A 23,809-nucleotide genomic window follows, 5' to 3' on the forward strand; every position below is an offset into this window, starting at 1 on the left:
AACCAAACTCGTGTAGCGACATTTAATAGCGATGTAGTATATAATGTTTCAAAAATTTTAATATTGTCTTTTTTCGAGCTATGCTAATTAGATGGACGAAACTGATGACGATAAAGCAAGGTATAGATAGCAATTTCACAGCAGCTTGAGAAGTAAATGTTAAATTTTTTTCCAATTTAGTTGTCGGCCTGTTCGTTTAGCCTTACAACTGTAAAATTTAAACTCGAAACTAGTGACATGATTCATTTTTTGTCTGAATATTAAATGTTCTCTGATTTAAGAGTTTAAACAGGCTTCTGCTTTGACACTATGAATTTCCAGCTTCGTGTATATGTGTCTCAAAAATGATTTAGCGAGTATTAAGTTTCGTAAAAATTATATTTCCTCAGCATTGAATGTCTTTCTTTATCTATAACTTCTTTATCCCAATAGGTGTTTGTTTCATTTGAGCGTCATCTTTATTATCATTTTTATGTTTCATCATTTAAACGTTTGTTTGTTTTTCTCTGCAAAAGTTTTCCAGAAACTTCTGTACATTAAAGAAAAATTGTAGATCTGCACAGATTTTTCTTTAGAATTGTACAAAAGACTTTTAGAACTGCACATTTTGTGTAGAACTGCACGTTTAAAAAACACCCGGTTCCTACGTCTATGGTTTCTTATTACACAACAATTCTCCCATATATTTTTGCTCCTTAGTTTTGTTGATGAATTCTTTTTCAATTTTAAAATTGTACAACAAGTTTTATCTATGAACATGACAACAAACCAAAACTCAGATTTTGGGATAGTTAAGATGGTACCTGATGATGATGATGACAACAACAGGATGTAGCTAACATAGTTGTTGTTGTTGTCATTCTGTTCAGGGCAGTGTGTTTGGAGTTTGTGCAATCTGGAAATGGTAAGATCAAATTACATGTATTTCATAACACCATATTTCCTGTTGAAATCATCATTTTTAGTAAAATGTTTGTATAAGCTCCTTCTATTTTTTGTATCTCACTTGGCGTTATTGTCGCTTTCCATTACTATACTGGCTTCCTGGCCACAAAAATGCCCGAGCCTTAGGCCTTTTGGTTTCATGTGCCTCCGCCTTTTCTGGCTACTGACGTCTTCTGGCTAAAAGAGCTTAGCAAATACGTGGCTCATAATTTCAGTTAGTTAGCCACCAACTCTACTGATTTATGATATGTTTTTTTATGTTTATAGTTTATTTCTTATGTTAATTGATAAATTCGGGCAAGTACACACTCCAACTCCACCTACACGCTCCAGCCTGCAGAGAAAGGCAAATGCACACTTGGGATCAATTTACAATGGCTAGCTTTGAAATCCTCAAAATTTAAATTTTTCTATATGGGGCTCCCTTGGCATTTGCTTAAAGGATGGACATTAAATAATTTTTATAGACACTCAGCGTTTATACGGATGCTTAAGTGATATATATCCAGATTCTTTATACCATCCTCCTTCAAACCTTATAAATCTGCATCCAGACTGAAAAACTTGCCCATTCTTGCCACTAGACTGGACTTCTCGTGCTTGCATCTCAGACCTCTTGGGACCTAAAGACCATCTAGTTATGTATATAATACTTTAGTAATGTATGTATGGGCATTGTTGCTTGCTGCTCCAATGCTTCTGCTTGCAGCTGATAATGTGCTATTTGTTGCAGTGAAGAGTCAGCAAAATCATACACATTTTCCAACCTGGATCTGCACACAATATACTTTAACCCAAGGTGGCACCAAGATTGCCATGGAAGGGTTAGAAAGTTTTTAAATTTGGATGTTTACCAGTTCACTAGAAAATGCACACTTTCAAGCAAATTTGACTAATACACTTTCTCATAGATGAATATCCACAATAGGAGAGTTATTTCAAGGTTTTGATTGCTTTCTTGGTCTCGTTGATATATTTTTTAGCTTTTTCAACATTTTTGGATCTTGGAATTGGGACAATATCAAATTGAATGTTGGAGTCTTGATATCGGGACTAGTCGAAATGATTGGAATTTATAAACAAGAAGGGAGCAAATTATTTGCATGAGGTTTTTGCCCACCAATAGCAATAGCTGCTGTACGTTTAAGCATTTTTAAAAGTGCCAGGTTCTTGGAGATTTATGCCAAAATTCTTTCTAGCTTAAAACCTCATCTAGTAAGGTCATGTAACAAAAAAGAAAAAAGATTGGAAAAAAGGAGTTCTTTAAGAATTCACGCAGACTCAAAATGAAAATTTTTGTGAATCATGCAAAAATGTCAAGGCTTGCCAAATCAACAATTCAGTTTTGATCCAGTTTTGTCCTTTTTGAGGCCAGATATGGGTGGCCAGATTTACTTATGCCCTTGAGCAGTTCATTTCACTCCTTTGCACCATTTCACTCTATGTCAAACATCTTCATTCTGTAAGTAAATCATATTTTTCATTTCTGTGTCCACTTGTATATTCCTTGTCTTCCTGGGTCTTCCTCTCTTTTTCAGACCATCAACTTCAAAAGTTAGCACCTTTCTTTGAACATCATCTTCTTGTCTCCTCAGGACATGTTCATACCATCATACTCCATCTGCTTTCTCTAGCTTATCCATCATTTCTTTCAAGCTCATATCCACCAATTTCACCCCACATATTATCCTCACCATGGCTCTCTCTGCCCTTCTCAAAATTCACCATATAATATAGCTGATCTTACACAGGTCTTATAGATCCTTCCTTTAATCTTCAGAGAAAACCTTCTTCCAAGAAGTAATTCACTGCACTCTCTAAATTTTTCCATCCACGTCTTGTTCTTGCTGTCACTGCAACTTCACATCCTCTTCTGGCACTCAACTTGTCACCTAGGTAACAAAACAATTCCCACTGTTTCCATATTTTCCCATAATCCTTTGATAGGCTCTTTTTCCCTTTCCTGATTTTCACATACCAAGCACGTACAAAATGCCTTGCCAAAGCTGGGGTCACCTTTTCATCTTTGCACATCTACCATAAATCCATTTACCACAATTCGTACACACTCTCCTCCCACACACAACACATGGATCTATCTTACTTATCACCTCCCCTTCACTTCCACTCTCCATTAACTTTGTTTTGCTAAGTTAACCTTAGTTCCTTTGACCTCAAACACTTCCATTTTCGAATTTTCTCTTTCCTCCTTGATTTGACTTGTCAGTTTCAAATCAATAAGGTATAGCAACCCTTCTCATAGAATTCCGTACAGCACAATTTTTTTCTAAGAACTCTGACCCAACTCTAACTCTAGTCTTTGCTCCTGTTTTTGCCAGGGAGGGGTTACTATCACTGCTTTCACCATTGCCTCTGACAGGCCTATTTTCCTCATCACCCATTCCATCAACTGCCTGAGGCTCTGTCAAATGCATTTTCGAAATTGACAAAACACACATACAGCTTTGACTCCTTATTTTGATATTCTTTGTATATTCTTCTTAGTATCAATACTGCATCTATTGTCCCTTTTTCTGGCATAGAACCAAATTGCATCATGTTACTATTCTTCTTATAATTTCAAGTCTTCTTTACCTCTCCTCCAGCATTCTTTCTGCAAATTTTCATAGCATGCTCCAGCAACTTAATGCCTCTTTATGCCCAACAGCTCAGTACATGCCCTTTCCCTTTAAAGATAGGCACTAACAGGCTTGTCTTTCATTCTTCTTTCATTCTTTCACCATCCAGATCAAGCCGATAGAATTTCATCATTACTTCAATTCCTAGCTCTCCACTCACAGTTATCATTTCAGCACATTAATTTCTTGGAAAAGCTCTGCTTGCAAGCCTGACAACTGGTAAACTGTTTAAACAGCATTTTACATACAGTCCATGCAGTTGAAATGACAGTTTGCAAGCAAGATCACTTCAGAAAATGCCTTTCTCTGCAGACAGGTAAACACTCCTTAAACCTGTAGGCCTATGTCACAGAATATAGCCAAGGGAAGGGGCGTGTTCCATTAAAAGAGATTAGACTAAGACTCTATCATAAATAGTGATATCCATAATCCAACACATTACAGTTTTTTATTTGCATATGTTTTACTGCTTTTATTCAAAAGAAGAGCAAAATAAGTCAGTTAGTAGAGGCTGCACATGTGCCAGGGTACAACAAAGTGCAAACATAGCCACCAAGATTTTAGGAAACAACTTTTCTCCAAGATGTTTGTTATGAATCTTAAATTTGCTCTTGCCCCTCACTTTTCAATGCGTGCTGGAGCCCCTGTCCACCATTATTTAAACCTTAAACTTAAAATTGTTCAAAACTGCCTGGCACCAAAGGAGTATATTGGAGCCAGGCAATGTGCCAGGTTTATTCTTTTTCAGTTAATTCATTTGCAAAAATGGGGGGAACAGCATCAGTTTCTTTTATTTCATCATGGCTTCTGTTAAAAAAATTAGCAAAACATTTATGCATCAAACCCACAGCACTTAACACAGCTTAAACAGGCTAAATCCCCTGTTCATACTTCACTTCCCTATACTTGACCGCATATGTTGAATCCTGGATTTCTTTCACTGGCAAACCTGCAAAGCATTTTCACTTGTTACTCAAATGCCCTCGCTCACTGGTCCATTGTGACATTCTCCATACCCTAGCAGGCATAGGTGAAATTTGAAGTTTTTCAATAAGCCTATGGCCGTTATCCAATTAGACATGCCAAAACTTTCTGAGCAAGATCAAACTTTTTCCTCTATGCTTTGTATGCAACTATCAATAGGTGAAATGAATCTGAAATGTTCTGCAGCTAAGCATCCAGCTAATTCACTACCTGTCTTTGCCTGTTATTAGTGCTGTAAGTCTAAAAGCAGTTTTGCAATTTTTACATTGGAAGCTCTAAACAAGGAGTTTCTCTATAATATTTTCCAATTGATCCCTTTTTCTTTTTAAGAAGCCTGCAATTAATCTTTTCATTTCATGCAGAACTAACTGACAGGCCATCTTGCAAATAGTTTTGGCTTCCTTATAGCATGGCTTAATCTAGGGAAGCTGGAATGGCCAAGGGGCAAGGGGACAGGCTGAGGGCAAAAGAGCATTTTGCAAATCATTCCCAGCTAATACTTATTTATTTAAATTTTATTTCAATTTCTTATAGTTATCTTTAAAGGTAAAAATGGGCTAACTGCTGTCATAAGAAATTTGTGTACAAGTTTAAAAAATTCCTCATTAATAAGGCACTATAGTGAGGATTTCATATGAATCTCTTTGATGATTACAAAAGGAAGATGTCAAGGATACTTGAAAAGGGCACTTGGGCCCACTTGCCCCTCCTATCAAAGAACAAAAGGGGCCATTCACACCCTGCACCCCTGCTCCAACATTCCTGGCTTAATCTTTGAAAACAAGCCACCTTCTTGCACTGAATGTAAATTAGTTATGTCAGCCTTCAAATGGTTAAAGCTGGCCATGCTATTAGTTTCCTAAACCTAATGTTTTCACAGCTGTTTCCATTAGTATTTAAAAAAAGCAAAAACCCAAATTTTAAATAACATCTTTATATTGGAAACATTAACAACATAAAAGGAGCAAAATCAATAATTTTTGCTTTTCCGTTTAGTAAATTGGCTGTCTCTCATATGGTTTGCTTGGTATATTTTCTCATCTGATTAGCAACACAACTGAAAAGCAACTTGAACTGTTAACCAGCTGGCCAAAAGGCAACCCAGCATCAAAAATACTGGTTTACATCAAGTGTATTGTGGTTTAGCTGTTCACATTGATTCTGTTCCTACAACACAAAAGAGTTCATTTTTTCTGAGTTTCCATGCCAGTTTTTTCTGAGTTTCCATGGTTGTGGTTATGTAGGACGCACAAAAGATCAGGGGACAGAATGATCCTTCAATAAAATAGCATGATCCTTCCAACATAAGAAACAACCCTCACCCCTCCTCTATAAAACAGCTACCTTGACTTTGGAGATTGGACAGCATTTACTAAATAACCAAGATTGCATGAAAAAATGATGTTCATTTTTTGAATTATTGGTAGAGCTCCATCTTCTATCCATTTTGCAGTTTTAGAATCAATTAACATAAAAATAAAACAACACTTTAATTTTCACTCTTGGACTCATTTGTAATATTTTCCACAAGCAATTGGCATTGATTGAGTCGCAGTCATGTGCTCTTTTTCTGATTGGCGTAATTATAGCCAAGAGTTTGTATATATATTTTCTAACTTGGAGTTTTCAATCTATGTTCTGATGTTTTATACTTTAAAAAGTGCCAAACACAAAGCTTTTCTATGTTTCATAATATTTTATTTTTCAAAGCTATTTTTATATTCTGTACTACCAAAAAGTTTTGTACTGGGCTACATTTGATCTGCATGTCAAATAATTTGATCTGATAAATTGGACTGTTGTCAGTTTGTTTTGGAACATCAATCTGATAAATTGGACTGTTGTCGGTTTGTTTTGGATGGTACATCTTGTGTTTCAGTCAAAGAGGGGATGTATTATACATGGAAGACACAATATGAATAAACATAAGCCAATTGCTCTATATTTTTTATATTTGGCAACTTGAAGCAAATTATTCCCCTTAATTTGAGTCCACTGAATATTGGAATTTAATTATCTGCCTTATTTTTTAGGCAACCGTGAAATTGAATAATGGAACTCAAATGCCAGTAATTGGCTTAGGGTAAGTTATCATAACTTTGATGTTTGGTAGATATTTTCAACATCATATGATATCCCGTATCCTTCAATTGGTATCCAGCAACCCTTTTTCAACCGACTCTTCATGATCTTTAAAGCTTTTTGGACACTTGAATGGTTAGGTTTTTTTACCTTGAACGGAAGTTTTGTTCTTTTTTACCTTTTACTGTTTCATGATGTTATGAACATTTAGATTTTTTATCTTGGACTTAAATTTCATCATTCTTGATACCTCTTCCCTAATTTTGTTTAGAACCTGGCTGTCTGATAAAGGAAAAGCTGGAGAAGCAGTAAAGTTTGCGCTGGAAAATGGCTACAAGCACATAGATTGTGCACACATTTATCAAAATGAGGCTGAAATTGGGGAATATATGAGCGAAGTTTGGAAGGCAGGAAAAGTTAAGAGAGAAGATGTTTATATTGTTTCAAAATTATGGTAAGAAGGTTTGATTTTTCGTTTTTGTTGCATTGTTCTCGATTTTTGTCTTTCAGCGTATCTATTAGAGTAACAGCAGTGGGACTAGGAGTTGTTGTCAAAATGGAATAGATTTTGATTTGTTGGACAGAAAGCTAGATGCCCCTAAAACAATTGTTTTTTTAATATCAGTTATTGAGTTCAGTTTTGTTGTGAACAAATTTGGTAGACGGGAAGAATGAACTCCATATTTTTGTTGGGAAAAGTATACTGTTTACTCACTAGGCAGTTGAATGATAAATGTGCCCATTCATTAAATACCATTGTCACAATAAGGCACTCAGGACTCGTAGTTAGATAAATTTGTTCCTTTCAAACATATGCTTGCTTTATGTTGATATTATGAGTAGAAACCCAAAATTATATCAGAAAAGAATTGGCAGTTTTTATATCAACATGCTACTTCATTTTTAGTTATTAGTCGTTTCTTTGATTTTTCTTAACTTTTTTATTTTTGCCATTTTTATAGATTTCACCACGGTCATTGCTCTCGGGAGATCAGAGATATGATCCCAGGTCTCATGAGATATACACAAAATACCAGACACTCCTCCATTGCTCACTTTTCCCAAGTATCTTTGTCTAACTCACGAAATTAATCCAACAACTCTTCCTTTTTCCTAAATCTTGTAAACTCTGGATGCTCTACCCCTTTCCTGTTTAACTGACTCTTACAACCTGTCTTTATTCAAAACAGAAGTAAACAGGCTTGATCTTTCTTGTCTTGCTTCCTAATCCTTTCTCCCTTTCCCTTGTTCTCATGAGGCTCATGAGCCTTCCCCTGACATCATCAACTAAAATAAACTTAGTGTCTACTTGAATCAATCACGAGACGCGATACTTAACTTTTCAATCTATCTACTTTACTAAATCAAGACAAAATTTTGGTACAAAATACTTTAATTTTTTATTTATACTAACAAACAAGACTCTCATCTATCTTCAAGCACACGCAGTTGAAATGATAGTTCCCAAGAAAGATCACTTCAGAAAATGCCTTTCTCTGCAGACTGGTAAACACTCCTTAAACCTGTAGGCCTGTAGGCCAATGGAAGAGGGGTGTTCCGTTAAAAGAGATTAAACTAAGATTCTATTATAAAAAGTGATACCCATAATCCAACACATTACAGTTTTTTAGTATGAGTGTTATTTCTCTTTTAGGTCTAGTTACCAAGCCAAGGAAGATGTTGTTGATGCCTGCAAAGTCACTTTGAAAAATCTGCAGCTGGAGTACCTAGACTTGTACCTAGTAAGTTCACAAATTGGCTCTTTGTTGCTATTTCGTTTGTTATTTCCTGTGTATATAGTATAAAAGGTTTTTATTAACACAGTTTTTTATATTTTTAAGTGATACATCGTGTAAGCAGATACCAATTTGCAGAATTCTCTTTTATTCTATTTCTTTTTGAAAGTAGTAAATTTTCATAATTTTCATGATATACAAAAATCGCCCTTTTTCGTAACTGTAACTTGTCCAACGCGAGGAGGGGAATCAAGGGGGTATTCCCATTTGGCCCGTTAGCAAAGGGTAACCCGCGGGTAAATAACCTCTTTTTAAGTTTTTACTCTCAATAACCTAGTAATTTTAAGAGAAAAACTCATTTTCGTACGGGGAAAGTCTAACAATGCTTTACGACTATAAGTAGAAATTAAATACGACTATGATTTTTATTTTCAAATAGAGCCCACTGTACTGGAAGTTTTTTGCGTTGTATAAGATGGAACCCTAACAATAGACTTGCCCGCGGGACCCATGGCGTTGCGGCTGTATGAATTGGAATTTCTTTCATAAATCAAAGACTGAAAGCCAGAATCCTGAACTACTTTAATGCTATTTTCAATCCTTTAGTGAGATTTCAAAATTCTTTTTCGTTTACTTGCTCTGTTATTTATACTTATTCTATTATAAAGTTTGTAATCGTTTCTTGTTGCCATTTTGTAGATACATGTTCCGTGTCAGCTAGACAAAAGTTTAGGGGATACTGTTCCAGGCGCAGATAAGAAGGGGTTGATTGGCTACACTGCAGAACGAATGAGAGAAACTTGGGAGGTACATATGTTTATTGTTTGGTAATTTATGCGGAATATTTATACATATATCAGTTGTACGTACGGGCAGAATAGAAGAGAAAGAAACCTACTGTAGAAAACAAAAAACCTATTAAGTCCATTGGGATTAAGTGTAAAATGAGTTGGTAAGAATTAGTCGTTTTTCCATGGTCTTGCGTAACAACCAAACGTAACTAACTTATTTTATTGTATATGTACGTACGGCTGTCATTATTTATGTTTTCCGTCACTGGTATTTTAGCCAATGATTTCAAGAAATCCTGTCTGTTATACAACAAATTACATTTAGGTAACTTGGAGCCTTTCTTGAGTTTAAAAACTATGATTTAAAACACACAGACACGATTATAATTTGTTCTTACAACGTGCAATCAACATAAAGCGAGGTATGCCAACTAGATTCTGGTGCCATCTGTAAGAGCAGAGGCGTTGTTTATTAAATGAGATTTCACGGGTGCACCAGATAAGGAAACAATGGCGGGTTTATATTGGTGAAACGTCGAGAAGCATAGGAGAAAAAATAAACGAACATGTATGTGGCAAAGGACAAGACCTCAATTTTACACAATCATGTGGAAGAAAAACACGACGATAACAGACATATTAGAACTACGTACATTTAGAACTACTTTCATCTTGTGGCAATAATGCGATGCTTAGACAGGTAACATAGGCCGTTTTAAATTCGATCGATTAGCCATGATCTACAAAATTATGAACAGGATGTGCCCAGAGAGCCTTTGGGATAAATTTCCTTTGACATTCCTGCACTACAGAACAATAAACTGCAAGGGAATCCAAATTCCAAGATATAACCTTGAGTATGTGAAGAAAGGCTTTCACTATTCAGCTCTTACTGCGTGGAACAGCATGCCTATCTCAATTAGCGAACTGCCAACCCTCCCGCACTTCAAAGAAAATTAAAATCATATTCCAAAAACTGAAATTAAATCAAAACACGACTCCCTGGAAGAGCAGCAAATAGACCCTAACAATTTGTTGTATTTAGATTGTAAATTTGATTTAATTAGTGATATGCCGAAGGGATTTTTAGTGTATAACTAATTTAATATGAATATAATATGATATGAACATTCATTAAAGAGCTAGAGCCGGAACTAAATACCAAGGAAGAATTTGAAAATTAAATTGCTCTATGCCAGAATTGAATGGACGTGACGAGTTGATGTTTGACGCAATGAATCTATCGAATCTGAACCTAACGAACGTTAGAAAAGCACCAAGGTTTCACTCAATTTTTACTGATGATTTTTTCTTTATAAGAACAAATAATGATCGTGTAGGTGTGTGTTTAATTATGCTTTTTAAACTCAATATAGGTACCCAGTTACCTAACTATAATTCGTAAATATTTAAATATACAAGTTTAAGATTTTAGGCAAAATGCTTTTTAATCTCCTACTCCTTCTCTAGTGTTCCAATCCTTTTGGTATTCCGCTTCTCTCCTGTTATATTAATCGATCTTTTCATTTTCTTACCCCTTTTCATATTGTACTTTGCTGTTGATAATGAATGGTTATGCCTGAAACTTTTGATAATCAACCATTTGAAAATATTTGAAATTAGCTTGCTGTGTTTCAATAGCATTGTATGTCATCAAGAAGGGTGAATTTTTGTGAGAGCATATCTGTGAAAGGGTGCAAGACAGTTTGAAATACTGTGTCTTATTTTTTTGTTTTAGGCAATGGAAAAACTAGTAGAGATGGGGCTTGTTAAATCAATTGGAGTTAGCAACTTTACAACAAAGAAGTTGAAAGAGTTAATGCCCTATGTCAAAATCAAGCCAGTATGCAACCAGGGTGAGTTTTAATTGTGAAAATAAGTAACAATTTTTTTATTGGAAAAAAACTTCTACTCTTATTGACAAATACAAGGAAAGTGCTACTTTTTATCCGATTGGTTGGTTTAATGGGTTTATTCTTGACAGTGAAAACTAACTTCCCTATTTCAGCTGTTTGTTATAAATGTGTTATTATGTTGCTGAGATATGGCCACATGAACACAGGCTCTTTCTCCATCAAACCTCTGTAATTTGGTCTATAATTTGATCTCTGTTTTGTTAGCAATTTCTAACCTTTCATAGGGCAAACCCCAGCCGATTTCTGACATTTTTGGCTGATCTTCCATAACTTGAAGTATTTCATTGTGTTCTGTGGTCATGCTATGTGGTTAAAAATCAGATATTCTAAAAATAGCTTTTTTGTGACGTCACACTTCAGAACTCATTTGCAGCTGTTTTTGACGTTCTAGAAAAGAGACATTTGTAAATCACTGTCAAATGCAGATAATTTTCTAGAGACAAAGGAAGATATTTTTACTTCATTGTTTTGAATTGATTCCAATGATGCCATCGTTTATTGTTTCGTATACTTTGTTTCAGTCGAGCTTCACCCATACCTGCCACAGCCAAAACTGATTGATTGTTGCAAAGAATACGGTATGTGAGATTTGTCATATTTCATATGATAAAAATAAATTTTAAAGTTTCTCTTTAAAAGCTTTTTTAAATTCCGTATATGATTAACTCATTCTGTCCTCATTGCCCCTGGCACTTAGCTGAAAAATCTTCAAAAAGGTTGTAATAAAGTTCCTTACATAACAACAACAATATAAATCACATTCATAATGACGTCATCACGGGCTCCATCCACCCTTTTGCCCCAGGCCCCACAGTAGCTCACAGCGGGTCCGAGCAGCAATGCGTGAATCCAGATGCGTTTGCTGCGCTTTTGATGTTTTCTTTTGCGCAACATGCGTACGCAGCTTAGCAAGTGGTCTAATTGGCTAGAAATCTCTATTATCATTTGCATCTGATGTTTGGCCCTTTTTTGTCCCTTATTAGGGATCGTCTGCGCTGCGTACTCGCCTATCGGAGCTCCAAACAGGCCAGAATTTTTCAAAGAAAATTCGCACCCGATTCTCCTTGAAGACGACGTTGTGACGTCAATTGCTGAGAAGCACAAAGCAACTCCTGCTCAGGTGAGGAAATATTTGTACCAACCTTCTACAATACAAAAAGGGCATTTGTCCCTTTCTATCTTTTAGCCGTTCCAGTCCCAATTAGTTTAACTCAGTTTTATCTCTACCAATTATCTACTTTACTGTTTCTACCAATTTGATATAAACAGAAGCCAAAAATCGTTTATCCTTTCTTTCTTCCTTAAGCTCTGGTGATTGAGTTTTTAATGTGGCATTTCAGTTTCTTTGTTCATGTCACCGTCCATTAAGTTTACAAAAGGTTACCTCACTCATTAAGATTCACTTTTTTTGTTCGTCTCCCAAGCAAGAAGTGTCTTCAAAACATTTGATATAAGGCTTTTGAAAGCAAATTGTCGGCAATGATTATTTCTGGACGAGGATTTTTTCCTTGGGAAATCCAAACTTTTGAGTCGTAGCTTTGGAATTTCATTGATATTTTACTGGAGACATCATCATCATTGATATAATCTTTGCCTACGAAATGTTCTATGATCATGTAATTACGATGTGTATTGCATTGCAAATGTGCATTTTCATTTTTTATGTTGCTCTGAAATTTTTGTAAGAATCATTAATGGCTATTTCCAGCCGCCTACTGTCCACATGAGCGGATGATGTCCTACAGGCAGAGCATTGCTCAATTTGGTGTGCAAAACACGTCTGGTCCTAGTAGTCACTTAAGAAAGTTCCTATTGAAAGTGATACAATTTGTGCCATCAATGAAATGTAGTACTTCGTTCTCTAGGTTGCACTTGCTTGGGGAATCCAGCGTGGAACACCAGTTCTTCCCAAATCAGTCACACCATCACGAATCGTAGAAAATCTGCAGGCAGGAGAGCTACACCTAGATGCTGATGATATGTCGAGAATCAGTGACGTAAAGCCAAGAGCAAGACTTGTGGACCAGCGTTGGGGAGTTCCAATGAATTGCACTATTGAAGATATCTGGGATGGAGAATATCTTTGCTGATGAAAAGGAACGAAACATATGATAACATAGAATGTTGACAATAAATAATCATGAAAATAAATATTATTGAAATGCATATCCAAAGAGTTACAAAGATTTTTATGTAATTGTGTTTTTAAACATGAATTTCAATGAGAAATTATAAAGACTACAAATATTCGTTTGTTTAACTATTTTCTGAAGTATTGTTGAAATATTTCCAGTGTCTTAAAAAGGGATTTTCAATGTTAAAAACACTTTGTAACCTAATATTGATAAGATTTTTGTATGATATATTTTACGGCACAGACAAATAACATTCGGTACCTTGACAATCACCCATTAGTGTACCGATGCATAATGATTGAACTTTTACTTGATTAAACTTCTTTTTGGAAATTTTTTTGTTCTAGAAACAAGTCAATTATCTTCTCTATAATCAGAAAGAGGTAGAATTGTATTTAGTTTGGGGAAAAAGTCTTTTTTTGAAGAATCTGGCATCTTTAAAGAGGGGATGATTTATGATAAAAAAGTAAGGCTATAGGCTTAGAATAATCAACGATTTTTTTGGAAAATATTTTGTTCTAGATTCAAGTCAATTATCTTCTCTATAATCAGAAAGAGGTTGAATTGTATTTAGTTCGGTGAAAAAGTCTTTTTTTGAGGAATCTGGCATCTTTAAAGAGGGGATGATTTTTGATAAAAAAGTAAGGCTATAGGCTTAGAAAAATCAACGATTTTTTTGGAAAATTTTTTGTTCTAGATTCAAGTCAATTATCTTCTCTATAATCAGAAAGAGGTTGAATTGTATTTAGTTCGGTGAAAAAGTCTTTTTTTGAGGAATCTGGCATCTTTAAAGAGGGGATGATTTTTGATAAAAAAGTAAGGCTATAGGCTTAGAAAAATCAACGATTTTTTTGGAAAATTTTTTGTTCTAGATTCAAGTCAATTATCTTCTCTATAATCAGAAGGAGGTTGAATTGTATTTAGTTCGGTGAAAAAGTCTTTTTTTGAGGAATCTGGCATCTTTAAAGAGGGGATGATTTTTGATAAAAAAGTAAGGCTATAGGTTTAGAAAAATCAACGATTTTTTTGGAAAATTTTTTGTTCTAGATTCAAGTCAATTATCTTCTCTATAATCAGAAAGAGGTTGAATTGTATTTAGTTCGGTGAAAAAGTCTTTTTTTGAGGAATCTGGCATCTTTAAAGAGGGGATGATTTTTGATAAAAAAGTAAGGCTATAGGCTTAGAAAAATCATAGATTTTTTTGGAAATTTTTTTGTTCTAGAAACTAGTCAATTATCTTCTCTATAATCAGAAAGAGGTAGATTGTATTTAGTTTGGGGAAAGAGTCTTTTTCTGAAAAATGTGGCGTGTTTAAGAGGGGCATGATTTTTGATAAAAAAGTAAGGCTAAAGGCTTAGAAAAATCATCGATTTTTTTGGAAATTTTTTTGTTCTAGAAACTAGTCAATTATCTTCTCTATAATCAGAAGGAGGTAGAATTGTATTTAGTTCGGTGAAAAAGTCTTTTTTTGAAGAATATGGCGTCTTTTAAGAGGGGCAAGATTTTTGATAAAAAGATAAGGCTATAGGCTTAGAAAAATCATGGATTTTTTTAGAAATTTTTTTGTTCTAGAAACAAGTCAATCATCTTCTCTATAATCAGAAAGAGGTAAAATTGTTTTTAGTTCGGTAAAAAAGTCTTTTTCTGAAGAATGTGGCGTGTTTTAAGAGGGGCATGATTTTTGATAAAAAAGTAAGGCTATAGGCTTAGTAAAATCATTGATTTTTTTCGAAATTTTTTTGTTCTAGAAACTAGTCAATCATCTTCTCTATAATCAGAAAGAGGTAAAATTGTTTTTAGTTCGGTAAAAAAGTCTTTTTCTGAAGAATGTGGCGTGTTTTAAGAGGGGCATGATTTTTGATAAAAAAGTAAGGCTATAGGCTTAGTAAAATCATTGATTTTTTTCGAAATTTTTTTGTTCTAGAAACTAGTCAATCATCTTCTCTATAATCAGAAAGAGGTAAAATTGTTTTTAGTTCGGTAAAAAAGTCTTTTTCTGAAGAATGTGGCGTGTTTTAAGAGGGGCATGATTTTTGATAAAAAAGTAAGGCTATAGACTTAGAAAAATCATCGATTTTTTTGGAAATTTTTTTGTTCTAGAAACTAGTCAATCATCTTCTCTATAATTAGAAAGAGGTAGAATTGTATTTAGTTCAGTAAAAAAGTCTTTTTTTGAGGAATCTGGCATCTTTAAAGAGGGGATGATTTTTGATAAAAAAGTAAGGCTATAGGCTTAGAAAAATCATCGATTTTTTTGGAAATTTTTTTGTTCTAGAAACTATTCAATTATCTTCTCTATAATCAGAAAGAGGTAGATTGTATTTAGTTTGGGGAAAAAGTCTTTTTTTGAAGAATCTGGCATCTTTAAAAAGGGGATGATTTATGATAAAAAAGTAAGGCTATAGGCTTAGAAAAATCAACAATTTTTTTGGAAAATTTTTTGTTCTAGATTCAAGTCAATTATCTTCTCTATAATCAGAAAGAGGTTGAATTGTATTTAGTTCGGTGAAAAAGTCTTTTTTTGAGGAATCTGGCATCTTTAAAGAGGGGATGATTTTTGATAAAAAAGTAAGGCTATAGGCTTAGAAAAATCATTGATTTTTTTGGAAATTTTTTTGTTCTAGAAACAAGTCAATCATCTTCTCTATAATCAGAAAGAGGTAGAATTGTATTTCGTTCGGTGAAAAAGTCTTTCTCTGAAGAATGTGGCGTGTTTTAAGAGGGGCATGATTTTTGATAAAAAAGTAAGGCTATAGGCTTAGCAAAATCATCGATTTTTTGGAAATTTTTTTGTTCTAGAATCAAGTCAATCATCTTCTCTATAATCAGAAAGAGGTAGAATTGTATTTAGTTCGGTGAAAAAGTCTTTTTCTGAAGAATGTGGCGTGTTTTAAGAGGGGCATGATTTTTGATAAAAAAGTAATACTATAGGCTTAGAAAAATCATTGATTTTTTTGGAAATTTTTTTTGTTTTAGAAACAAGTCAATCATCTTCTCTATAATCAGAAAGAGGTAGAATTGTATTTAGTTCGGTGAAAAAGTCTTTTTTTGAAGAATGTGGTGTGTTTTAAGAGGGGCATGATTTTTGATAAAAAAGTAAGGCTAAAGGCTTAGAAAAATCATTGATTTTTTTGGAAATTTTTTTGTTCTAGAAACAAGTCAATCATCTTCTCTATAATCAGAAAGAGGTAGGATTGTATTTAGTTCTGTGAAAAAGTCTTTTTCTGAAGAATGTGGCGTCTTTAAAGAGGGAATGATTTTCGATAAAAAAGTAAGGCTAAAGGCTTAGAAAAATCATCGATTTTTTTGGAAATTTTTTTGTTCTAGAAACAAGTCAATCATCTTCTCTATAATCAGAAAGAGGTAGAATTGTATTTAGTTCGGTGAAAAAGTCTTTTTCTGAAGAATGTGGCGTGTTTTAAGAGGGGCATGATTTTTGATAAAAAAGTAATACTATAGGCTTAGAAAAATCATCGATTTTTTTGGAAATTTTTTTGTTTTAGAAACAAGTCAATCATCTTCTCTATAATCAGAAAGAGGTAGAATTGTATTTAGTTCGGTGAAAAAGTCTTTTTCTGAAGAATGTGGCGTGTTTTAAGAGGGGCATGATTTTTGATAAAAAAGTAATACTATAGGCTTAGAAAAATCATTGATTTTTTTGGAAATTTTTTTTGTTTTAGAAACAAGTCAATCATCTTCTCTATAATCAGAAAGAGGTAGAATTGTATTTAGTTCGGTGAAAAAGTCTTTTTTTGAAGAATGTGGCGTCTTTAAAGAGGGAATGATTTTCGATAAAAAAGTAAGGCTAAAGGCTTAGAAAAATCATCGATTTTTTTGGAAATTTTTTTGTTCTAGAAACAAGTCAATCATCTTCTCTATAATCAGAAAGAGGTAGGATTGTATTTAGTTCGGTGAAAAAGTTTTTTTCTGAAGAATGTGGCGTGTTTTAAGAGGGGCATGATTTTTGATAAAAAAGTAAGGCTATAGGCTTAGAAAAATCATTGATTTTTTTGGAAATTTTTTTGTTCTAGAAACAAGTCAATCATCTTCTCTATAATCAGAAAGAGGTAGAATTGTATTTCGTTCGGTGAAAAAGTCTTTCTCTGAAGAATGTGGCGTGTTTTAAGAGGGGCATGATTTTTGATAAAAAAGTAAGGCTATAGGCTTAGCAAAATCATCGATTTTTTGGAAATTTTTTTGTTCTAGAATCAAGTCAATCATCTTCTCTATAATCAGAAAGAGGTAGAATTGTATTTAGTTCGGTGAAAAAGTCTTTTTCTGAAGAATGTGGCGTCTTGGAAGTGGGGATGATTTTTGATAAAAAAGTAAGGCTAAAGGCTTAGAAAAATCATTGATTTTTTTGGAAATTTTTTTGTTCTAGAAACAAGTCAATCATCTTCTCTATAGTCAGAAAGAGGTAGAATTGTATTTAGTTCGGTGAAAAAGTCTTTTTTTGAAGAATGTGGTGTGTTTTAAGAGGGGCATGATTTTTGATAAAAAAGTAAGGCTATAGGCTTAGAAAAATCATTGATTTTTTTGGAAATTTTTTTATTCTAGAAACAAGTCAATCATCTTCTCTATAATCAGAAAGAGGTAGAATTGTATTTAGTTCGGTGAAAAAGTCTTTTTTTGAAGAATGTGGCGTCTTTAAAGAGGGAATGATTTTCGATAAAAAAGTAAGGCTAAAGGCTTAGAAAAATCATCGATTTTTTTGGAAATTTTTTTGTTCTAGAAACAAGTCAATCATCTTCTCTATAATCAGAAAGAGGTAGAATTGTATTTAGTTCGGTGAAAAAGTCTTTTTCTGAAGAATGTGGCGTGTTTTAAGAGGGGCATGATTTTTGATAAAAAAGTAATACTATAGGCTTAGAAAAATCATTGATTTTTTTGGAAATTTTTTTTGTTTTAGAAACAAGTCAATCATCTTCTCTATAATCAGAAAGAGGTAGAATTGTATTTAGTTCGGTGAAAAAGTCTTTTTTTGAAGAATGTGGCGTCTTTAAAGAGGGAATGATTTTCGATAAAAAAGTAAGGCTAAAGGCTTAGAAAAATCATCGATTTTTTTGGAAATTTTTTTGTTCTAGAAACAAGTCAATCATCTTCTCTATAATCAGAAAGAGGTAGGATTGTATTTAGTTCGGTGAAAAAGTTTTTTTCTGAAGAATGTGGCGTGTTTTAAGAGGGGCATGATTTTTGATAAAAAAGTAAGGCTATAGGCTTAGAAAAATCATTGATTTTTTTGGAAATTTTTTTGTTCTAGAAACAAGTCAATCATCTTCTCTATAATCAGAAAGAGGTAGAATTGTATTTCGTTCGGTGAAAAAGTCTTTCTCTGAAGAATGTGGCGTGTTTTAAGAGGGGCATGATTTTTGATAAAAAAGTAAGGCTATAGGCTTAGCAAAATCATCGATTTTTTGGAAATTTTTTTGTTCTAGAATCAAGTCAATCATCTTCTCTATAATCAGAAAGAGGTAGAATTGTATTTAGTTCGGTGAAAAAGTCTTTTTCTGAAGAATGTGGCGTCTTGGAAGTGGGGATGATTTTTGATAAAAAAGTAAGGCTAAAGGCTTAGAAAAATCATTGATTTTTTTGGAAATTTTTTTGTTCTAGAAACAAGTCAATCATCTTCTCTATAGTCAGAAAGAGGTAGAATTGTATTTAGTTCGGTGAAAAAGTCTTTTTTTGAAGAATGTGGTGTGTTTTAAGAGGGGCATGATTTTTGATAAAAAAGTAAGGCTATAGGCTTAGAAAAATCATTGATTTTTTTGGAAATTTTTTTATTCTAGAAACAAGTCAATCATCTTCTCTATAATCAGAAAGAGGTAGAATTGTATTTAGTTCGGTGAAAAAGTCTTTTTTTGAAGAATGTGGCGTCTTTAAAGAGGGAATGATTTTCGATAAAAAAGTAAGGCTAAAGGCTTAGAAAAATCATCGATTTTTTTGGAAATTTTTTTGTTCTAGAAACAAGTCAATCATCTTCTCTATAATCAGAAAGAGGTAGAATTGTATTTAGTTCGGTGAAAAAGTCTTTTTCTGAAGAATGTGGCGTGTTTTAAGAGGGGCATGATTTTTGATAAAAAAGTAATACTATAGGCTTAGAAAAATCATTGATTTTTTTGGAAATTTTTTTTGTTTTAGAAACAAGTCAATCATCTTCTCTATAATCAGAAAGAGGTAGAATTGTATTTAGTTCGGTGAAAAAGTCTTTTTTTGAAGAATGTGGCGTCTTTAAAGAGGGAATGATTTTCGATAAAAAAGTAAGGCTAAAGGCTTAGAAAAATCATCGATTTTTTTGGAAATTTTTTTGTTCTAGAAACAAGTCAATCATCTTCTCTATAATCAGAAAGAGGTAGAATTGTATTTAGTTCGGTGAAAAAGTCTTTTTCTGAAGAATGTGGCGTCTTGGAAGTGGGGATGATTTTTGATAAAAAAGTAAGGCTAAAGGCTTAGAAAAATCATTGATTTTTTTGGAAATTTTTTTGTTCTAGAAACAAGTCAATCATCTTCTCTATAGTCAGAAAGAGGTAGAATTGTATTTAGTTCGGTGAAAAAGTCTTTTTTTGAAGAATGTGGTGTGTTTTAAGAGGGGCATGATTTTTGATAAAAAAGTAAGGCTATAGGCTTAGAAAAATCATTGATTTTTTTGGAAATTTTTTTGTTCTAGAAACAAGTCAATCATCTTCTCTATAATCAGAAAGAGGTAGAATTGTATTTAGTTCGGTGAAAAAGTCTTTTTTTGAAGAATGTGGCGTCTTTAAAGAGGGAATGATTTTCGATAAAAAAGTAAGGCTAAAGGCTTAGAAAAATCATCGATTTTTTTGGAAATTTTTTTGTTCTAGAAACAAGTCAATCATCTTCTCTATAATCAGAAAGAGGTAGAATTGTATTTAGTTCGGTGAAAAAGTCTTTTTCTGAAGAATGTGGCGTGTTTTAAGAGGGGCATGATTTTTGATAAAAAAGTAAGGCTAAAGGCTTAGAAAAATCATTGATTTTTTTGGAAATTTTTTTGTTCTAGAAACAAGTCAATCATCTTCTCTATAATCAGAAAGAGGTAGAATTGTATTTAGTTCGGTGAAAAAGTCTTTTTTTGAAGAATGTGGCGTCTTTAAAGAGGGAATGATTTTCGATAAAAAAGTAAGGCTAAAGGCTTAGAAAAATCATTGATTTTTTTGGAAATTTTTTTGTTCTAGAAACAAGTCAATCATCTTCTCTATAGTCAGAAAGAGGTAGAATTGTATTTAGTTCGGTGAAAAAGTCTTTTTTTGAAGAATGTGGTGTGTTTTAAGAGGGGCATGATTTTTGATAAAAAAGTAAGGCTATAGGCTTAGAAAAATCATTGATTTTTTTGGAAATTTTTTTGTTCTAGAAACAAGTCAATCATCTTCTCTATAATCAGAAAGAGGTAGAATTGTATTTAGTTCGGTGAAAAAGTCTTTTTCTGAAGAATGTGGCGTCTTGGAAGTGGGGATGATTTTTGATAAAAAAGTAAGGCTAAAGGCTTAGAAAAATCATTGATTTTTTTGGAAATTTTTTTGTTCTAGAAACAAGTCAATCATCTTCTCTATAGTCAGAAAGAGGTAGAATTGTATTTAGTTCGGTGAAAAAGTCTTTTTTTGAAGAATGTGGTGTGTTTTAAGAGGGGCATGATTTTTGATAAAAAAGTAAGGCTATAGGCTTAGAAAAATCATTGATTTTTTTGGAAATTTTTTTGTTCTAGAAACAAGTCAATCATCTTCTCTATAATCAGAAAGAGGTAGAATTGTATTTAGTTCGGTGAAAAAGTCTTTTTTTGAAGAATGTGGCGTCTTTAAAGAGGGAATGATTTTCGATAAAAAAGTAAGGCTAAAGGCTTAGAAAAATCATCGATTTTTTTGGAAATTTTTTTGTTCTAGAAACAAGTCAATCATCTTCTCTATAATCAGAAAGAGGTAGAATTGTATTTAGTTCGGTGAAAAAGTCTTTTTCTGAAGAATGTGGCGTGTTTTAAGAGGGGCATGATTTTTGATAAAAAAGTAAGGCTAAAGGCTTAGAAAAATCATTGATTTTTTTGGAAATTTTTTTGTTCTAGAAACAAGTCAATCATCTTCTCTATAATCAGAAAGAGGTAGAATTGTATTTAGTTCGGTGAAAAAGTCTTTTTTTGAAGAATGTGGCGTCTTTAAAGAGGGAATGATTTTCGATAAAAAAGTAAGGCTAAAGGCTTAGAAAAATCATCGATTTTTTTGGAAATTTTTTTGTTCTAGAAACAAGTCAATCATCTTCTCTATAATCAGAAAGAGGTAGAATTGTATTTAGTTCGGTGAAAAAGTCTTTTTCTGAATAATGTGGCGTCTTGGAAGTGGGGATGATTTTTGATAAAAAAGTAAGGCTAAAGGCTTAGAAAAATCATTGATTTTTTTGGAAATTTTTTTGTTCTAGAAACAAGTCAATCATCTTCTCTATAGTCAGAAAGAGGTAGAATTGTATTTAGTTCGGTGAAAAAGTCTTTTTTTGAAGAATGTGGTGTGTTTTAAGAGGGGCATGATTTTTGATAAAAAAGTAAGGCTATAGGCTTAGAAAAATCATTGATTTTTTTGGAAATTTTTTTGTTCTAGAAACAAGTCAATCATCTTCTCTATAATCAGAAAGAGGTAGAATTGTATTTAGTTCGGTGAAAAAGTCTTTTTTTGAAGAATGTGGCGTCTTTAAAGAGGGAATGATTTTCGATAAAAAAGTAAGGCTAAAGGCTTAGAAAAATCATCGATTTTTTTGGAAATTTTTTTGTTCTAGAAACAAGTCAATCATCTTCTCTATAATCAGAAAGAGGTAGAATTGTATTTAGTTCGGTGAAAAAGTCTTTTTCTGAAGAATGTGGCGTCTTGGAAGTGGGGATGATTTTTGATAAAAAAGTAAGGCTAAAGGCTTAGAAAAATCATCGATTTTTTTGGAAATTTTTTTGTTCTAGAAACAAGTCAATCATCTTCTCTATAATCAGAAAGAGGTAGAATTGTATTTAGTTCGGTGAAAAAGTCTTTTTCTGAAGAATGTGGCGTGTTTTAAGAGGGGCATGATTTTTGATAAAAAAGTAAAGCTATAGGCTTAGAAAAATCATCGATTTTTTTGGATTTTTTTTTGTTCTAGAAACAAGTCAATCATCTTCTCTATAATCAGAAAGAGGTAGAATTGTATTTAGTTCGGTGAAAAAGTCTTTTTCTGAAGAATGTGGCGTCTTGGAAGTGGGGATGATTTTTGATAAAAAAGTAAGGCTATAGGCTTAGAAAAATCATTGATTTTTTTGGAAATTTTTTTGTTCTAGAAACAAGTCAATCATCTTCTCTATAATCAGAAAGAGGTAGAATTGTATTTCGTTCGGTGAAAAAGTCTTTTTCTGAAGAATGTGGCGTGTTTTAAGAGGGGCATGATTTTTGATAAAAAAGTAAGGCTATAGGCTTAGCAAAATCATCGATTTTTTGGAAATTTTTTTGTTCTAGAATCAAGTCAATCATCTTCTCTATAATCAGAAAGAGGTAGGATTGTATTTAGTTCTGTGAAAAAGTCTTTTTCTGAAGAATGTGGCGTGTTTTAAGAGGGGTATGATTTTTGATCAAAAAGTAAGGCTATAGGCTTAGAAAAATCATCGATTTTTTTGGATTTTTTTTTGTTCTAGAAACAAGTCAATCATCTTCTCTATAATCAGAAAGAGGTAGAATTGTATTTAGTTCGGTGAAAAAGTCTTTTTCTGAAGAATGTGGCGTCTTGGAAGAGGGGATGATTTTTGATAAAAAAGTAAGGCTAAAGGCTTAGAAAAATCATCGATTTTTTTGGAAATTTTTTTGTTCTAGAAACAAGTCAATCATCTTCTCTATAATCAGAAAGAGGTAGAATTGTATTTAGTTCGATGAAAAAGTTTTTTTCTGAAGAATGTGGCGTGTTTTGAGAGGGGCATGATTTTTGATAAAAAAGTAAGGCTATAGGCTTAGAAAAATCATTGATTTTTTTGGAAATTTTTTTGTTCTAGAAACAAGTCAATCATCTTCTCTATAATCAGAAAGAGGTAGGATTGTATTTAGTTCTGTGAAAAAGTCTTTTTCTGAAGAATGTGGCGTGTTTTAAGAGGGGTATGATTTTTGATCAAAAAGTAAGGCTATAGGCTTAGAAAAATCATCGATTTTTTTGGATTTTTTTTTGTTCTAGAAACAAGTCAATCATCTTCTCTATAATCAGAAAGAGGTAGAATTGTATTTAGTTCGGTGAAAAAGTCTTTTTCTGAAGAATGTGGCGTCTTGGAAGAGGGGATGATTTTTGATAAAAAAGTAAGGCTAAAGGCTTAGAAAAATCATCGATTTTTTTGGAAATTTTTTTGTTCTAGAAACAAGTCAATCATCTTCTCTATAATCAGAAAGAGGTAGAATTGTATTTAGTTCGATGAAAAAGTTTTTTTCTGAAGAATGTGGCGTGTTTTGAGAGGGGCATGATTTTTGATAAAAAAGTAAGGCTATAGGCTTAGAAAAATCATTGATTTTTTTGGAAATTTTTTTGTTCTAGAAACAAGTCAATCATCTTCTCTATAATCAGAAAGAGGTAGAATTGTATTTAGTTCTG

General features: G+C 33.0%; 1 protein-coding gene across 1 annotated transcript; it reads left to right on the forward strand.

Moving 5' to 3' along the window:
* Positions 1-818: 818 nt before the first annotated feature.
* Positions 819-13,338, forward strand: LOC135689265 (aldo-keto reductase family 1 member B10). Its single transcript, XM_065206431.2, has 9 exons — positions 819-904; positions 6,602-6,651; positions 6,922-7,104; positions 8,305-8,392; positions 9,086-9,193; positions 10,916-11,033; positions 11,615-11,671; positions 12,077-12,213; positions 12,959-13,338. The coding sequence occupies exons 1-9, from the start codon at positions 902-904 to the stop codon at positions 13,181-13,183; spliced, it is 969 nt and encodes a 322-aa protein (XP_065062503.2). The 5' UTR covers positions 819-901; the 3' UTR covers positions 13,184-13,338.
* The last annotated feature ends 10,471 nt before the right edge of the window (positions 13,339-23,809 follow it).

The sequence above is a fragment of the Rhopilema esculentum genome, chromosome 9 (assembly GCF_057945365.1).
Source record: "Rhopilema esculentum isolate cy_ngs chromosome 9, ASM5794536v1, whole genome shotgun sequence".
NCBI classification, from domain to species: Eukaryota; Metazoa; Cnidaria; class Scyphozoa; order Rhizostomeae; family Rhizostomatidae; genus Rhopilema; species Rhopilema esculentum.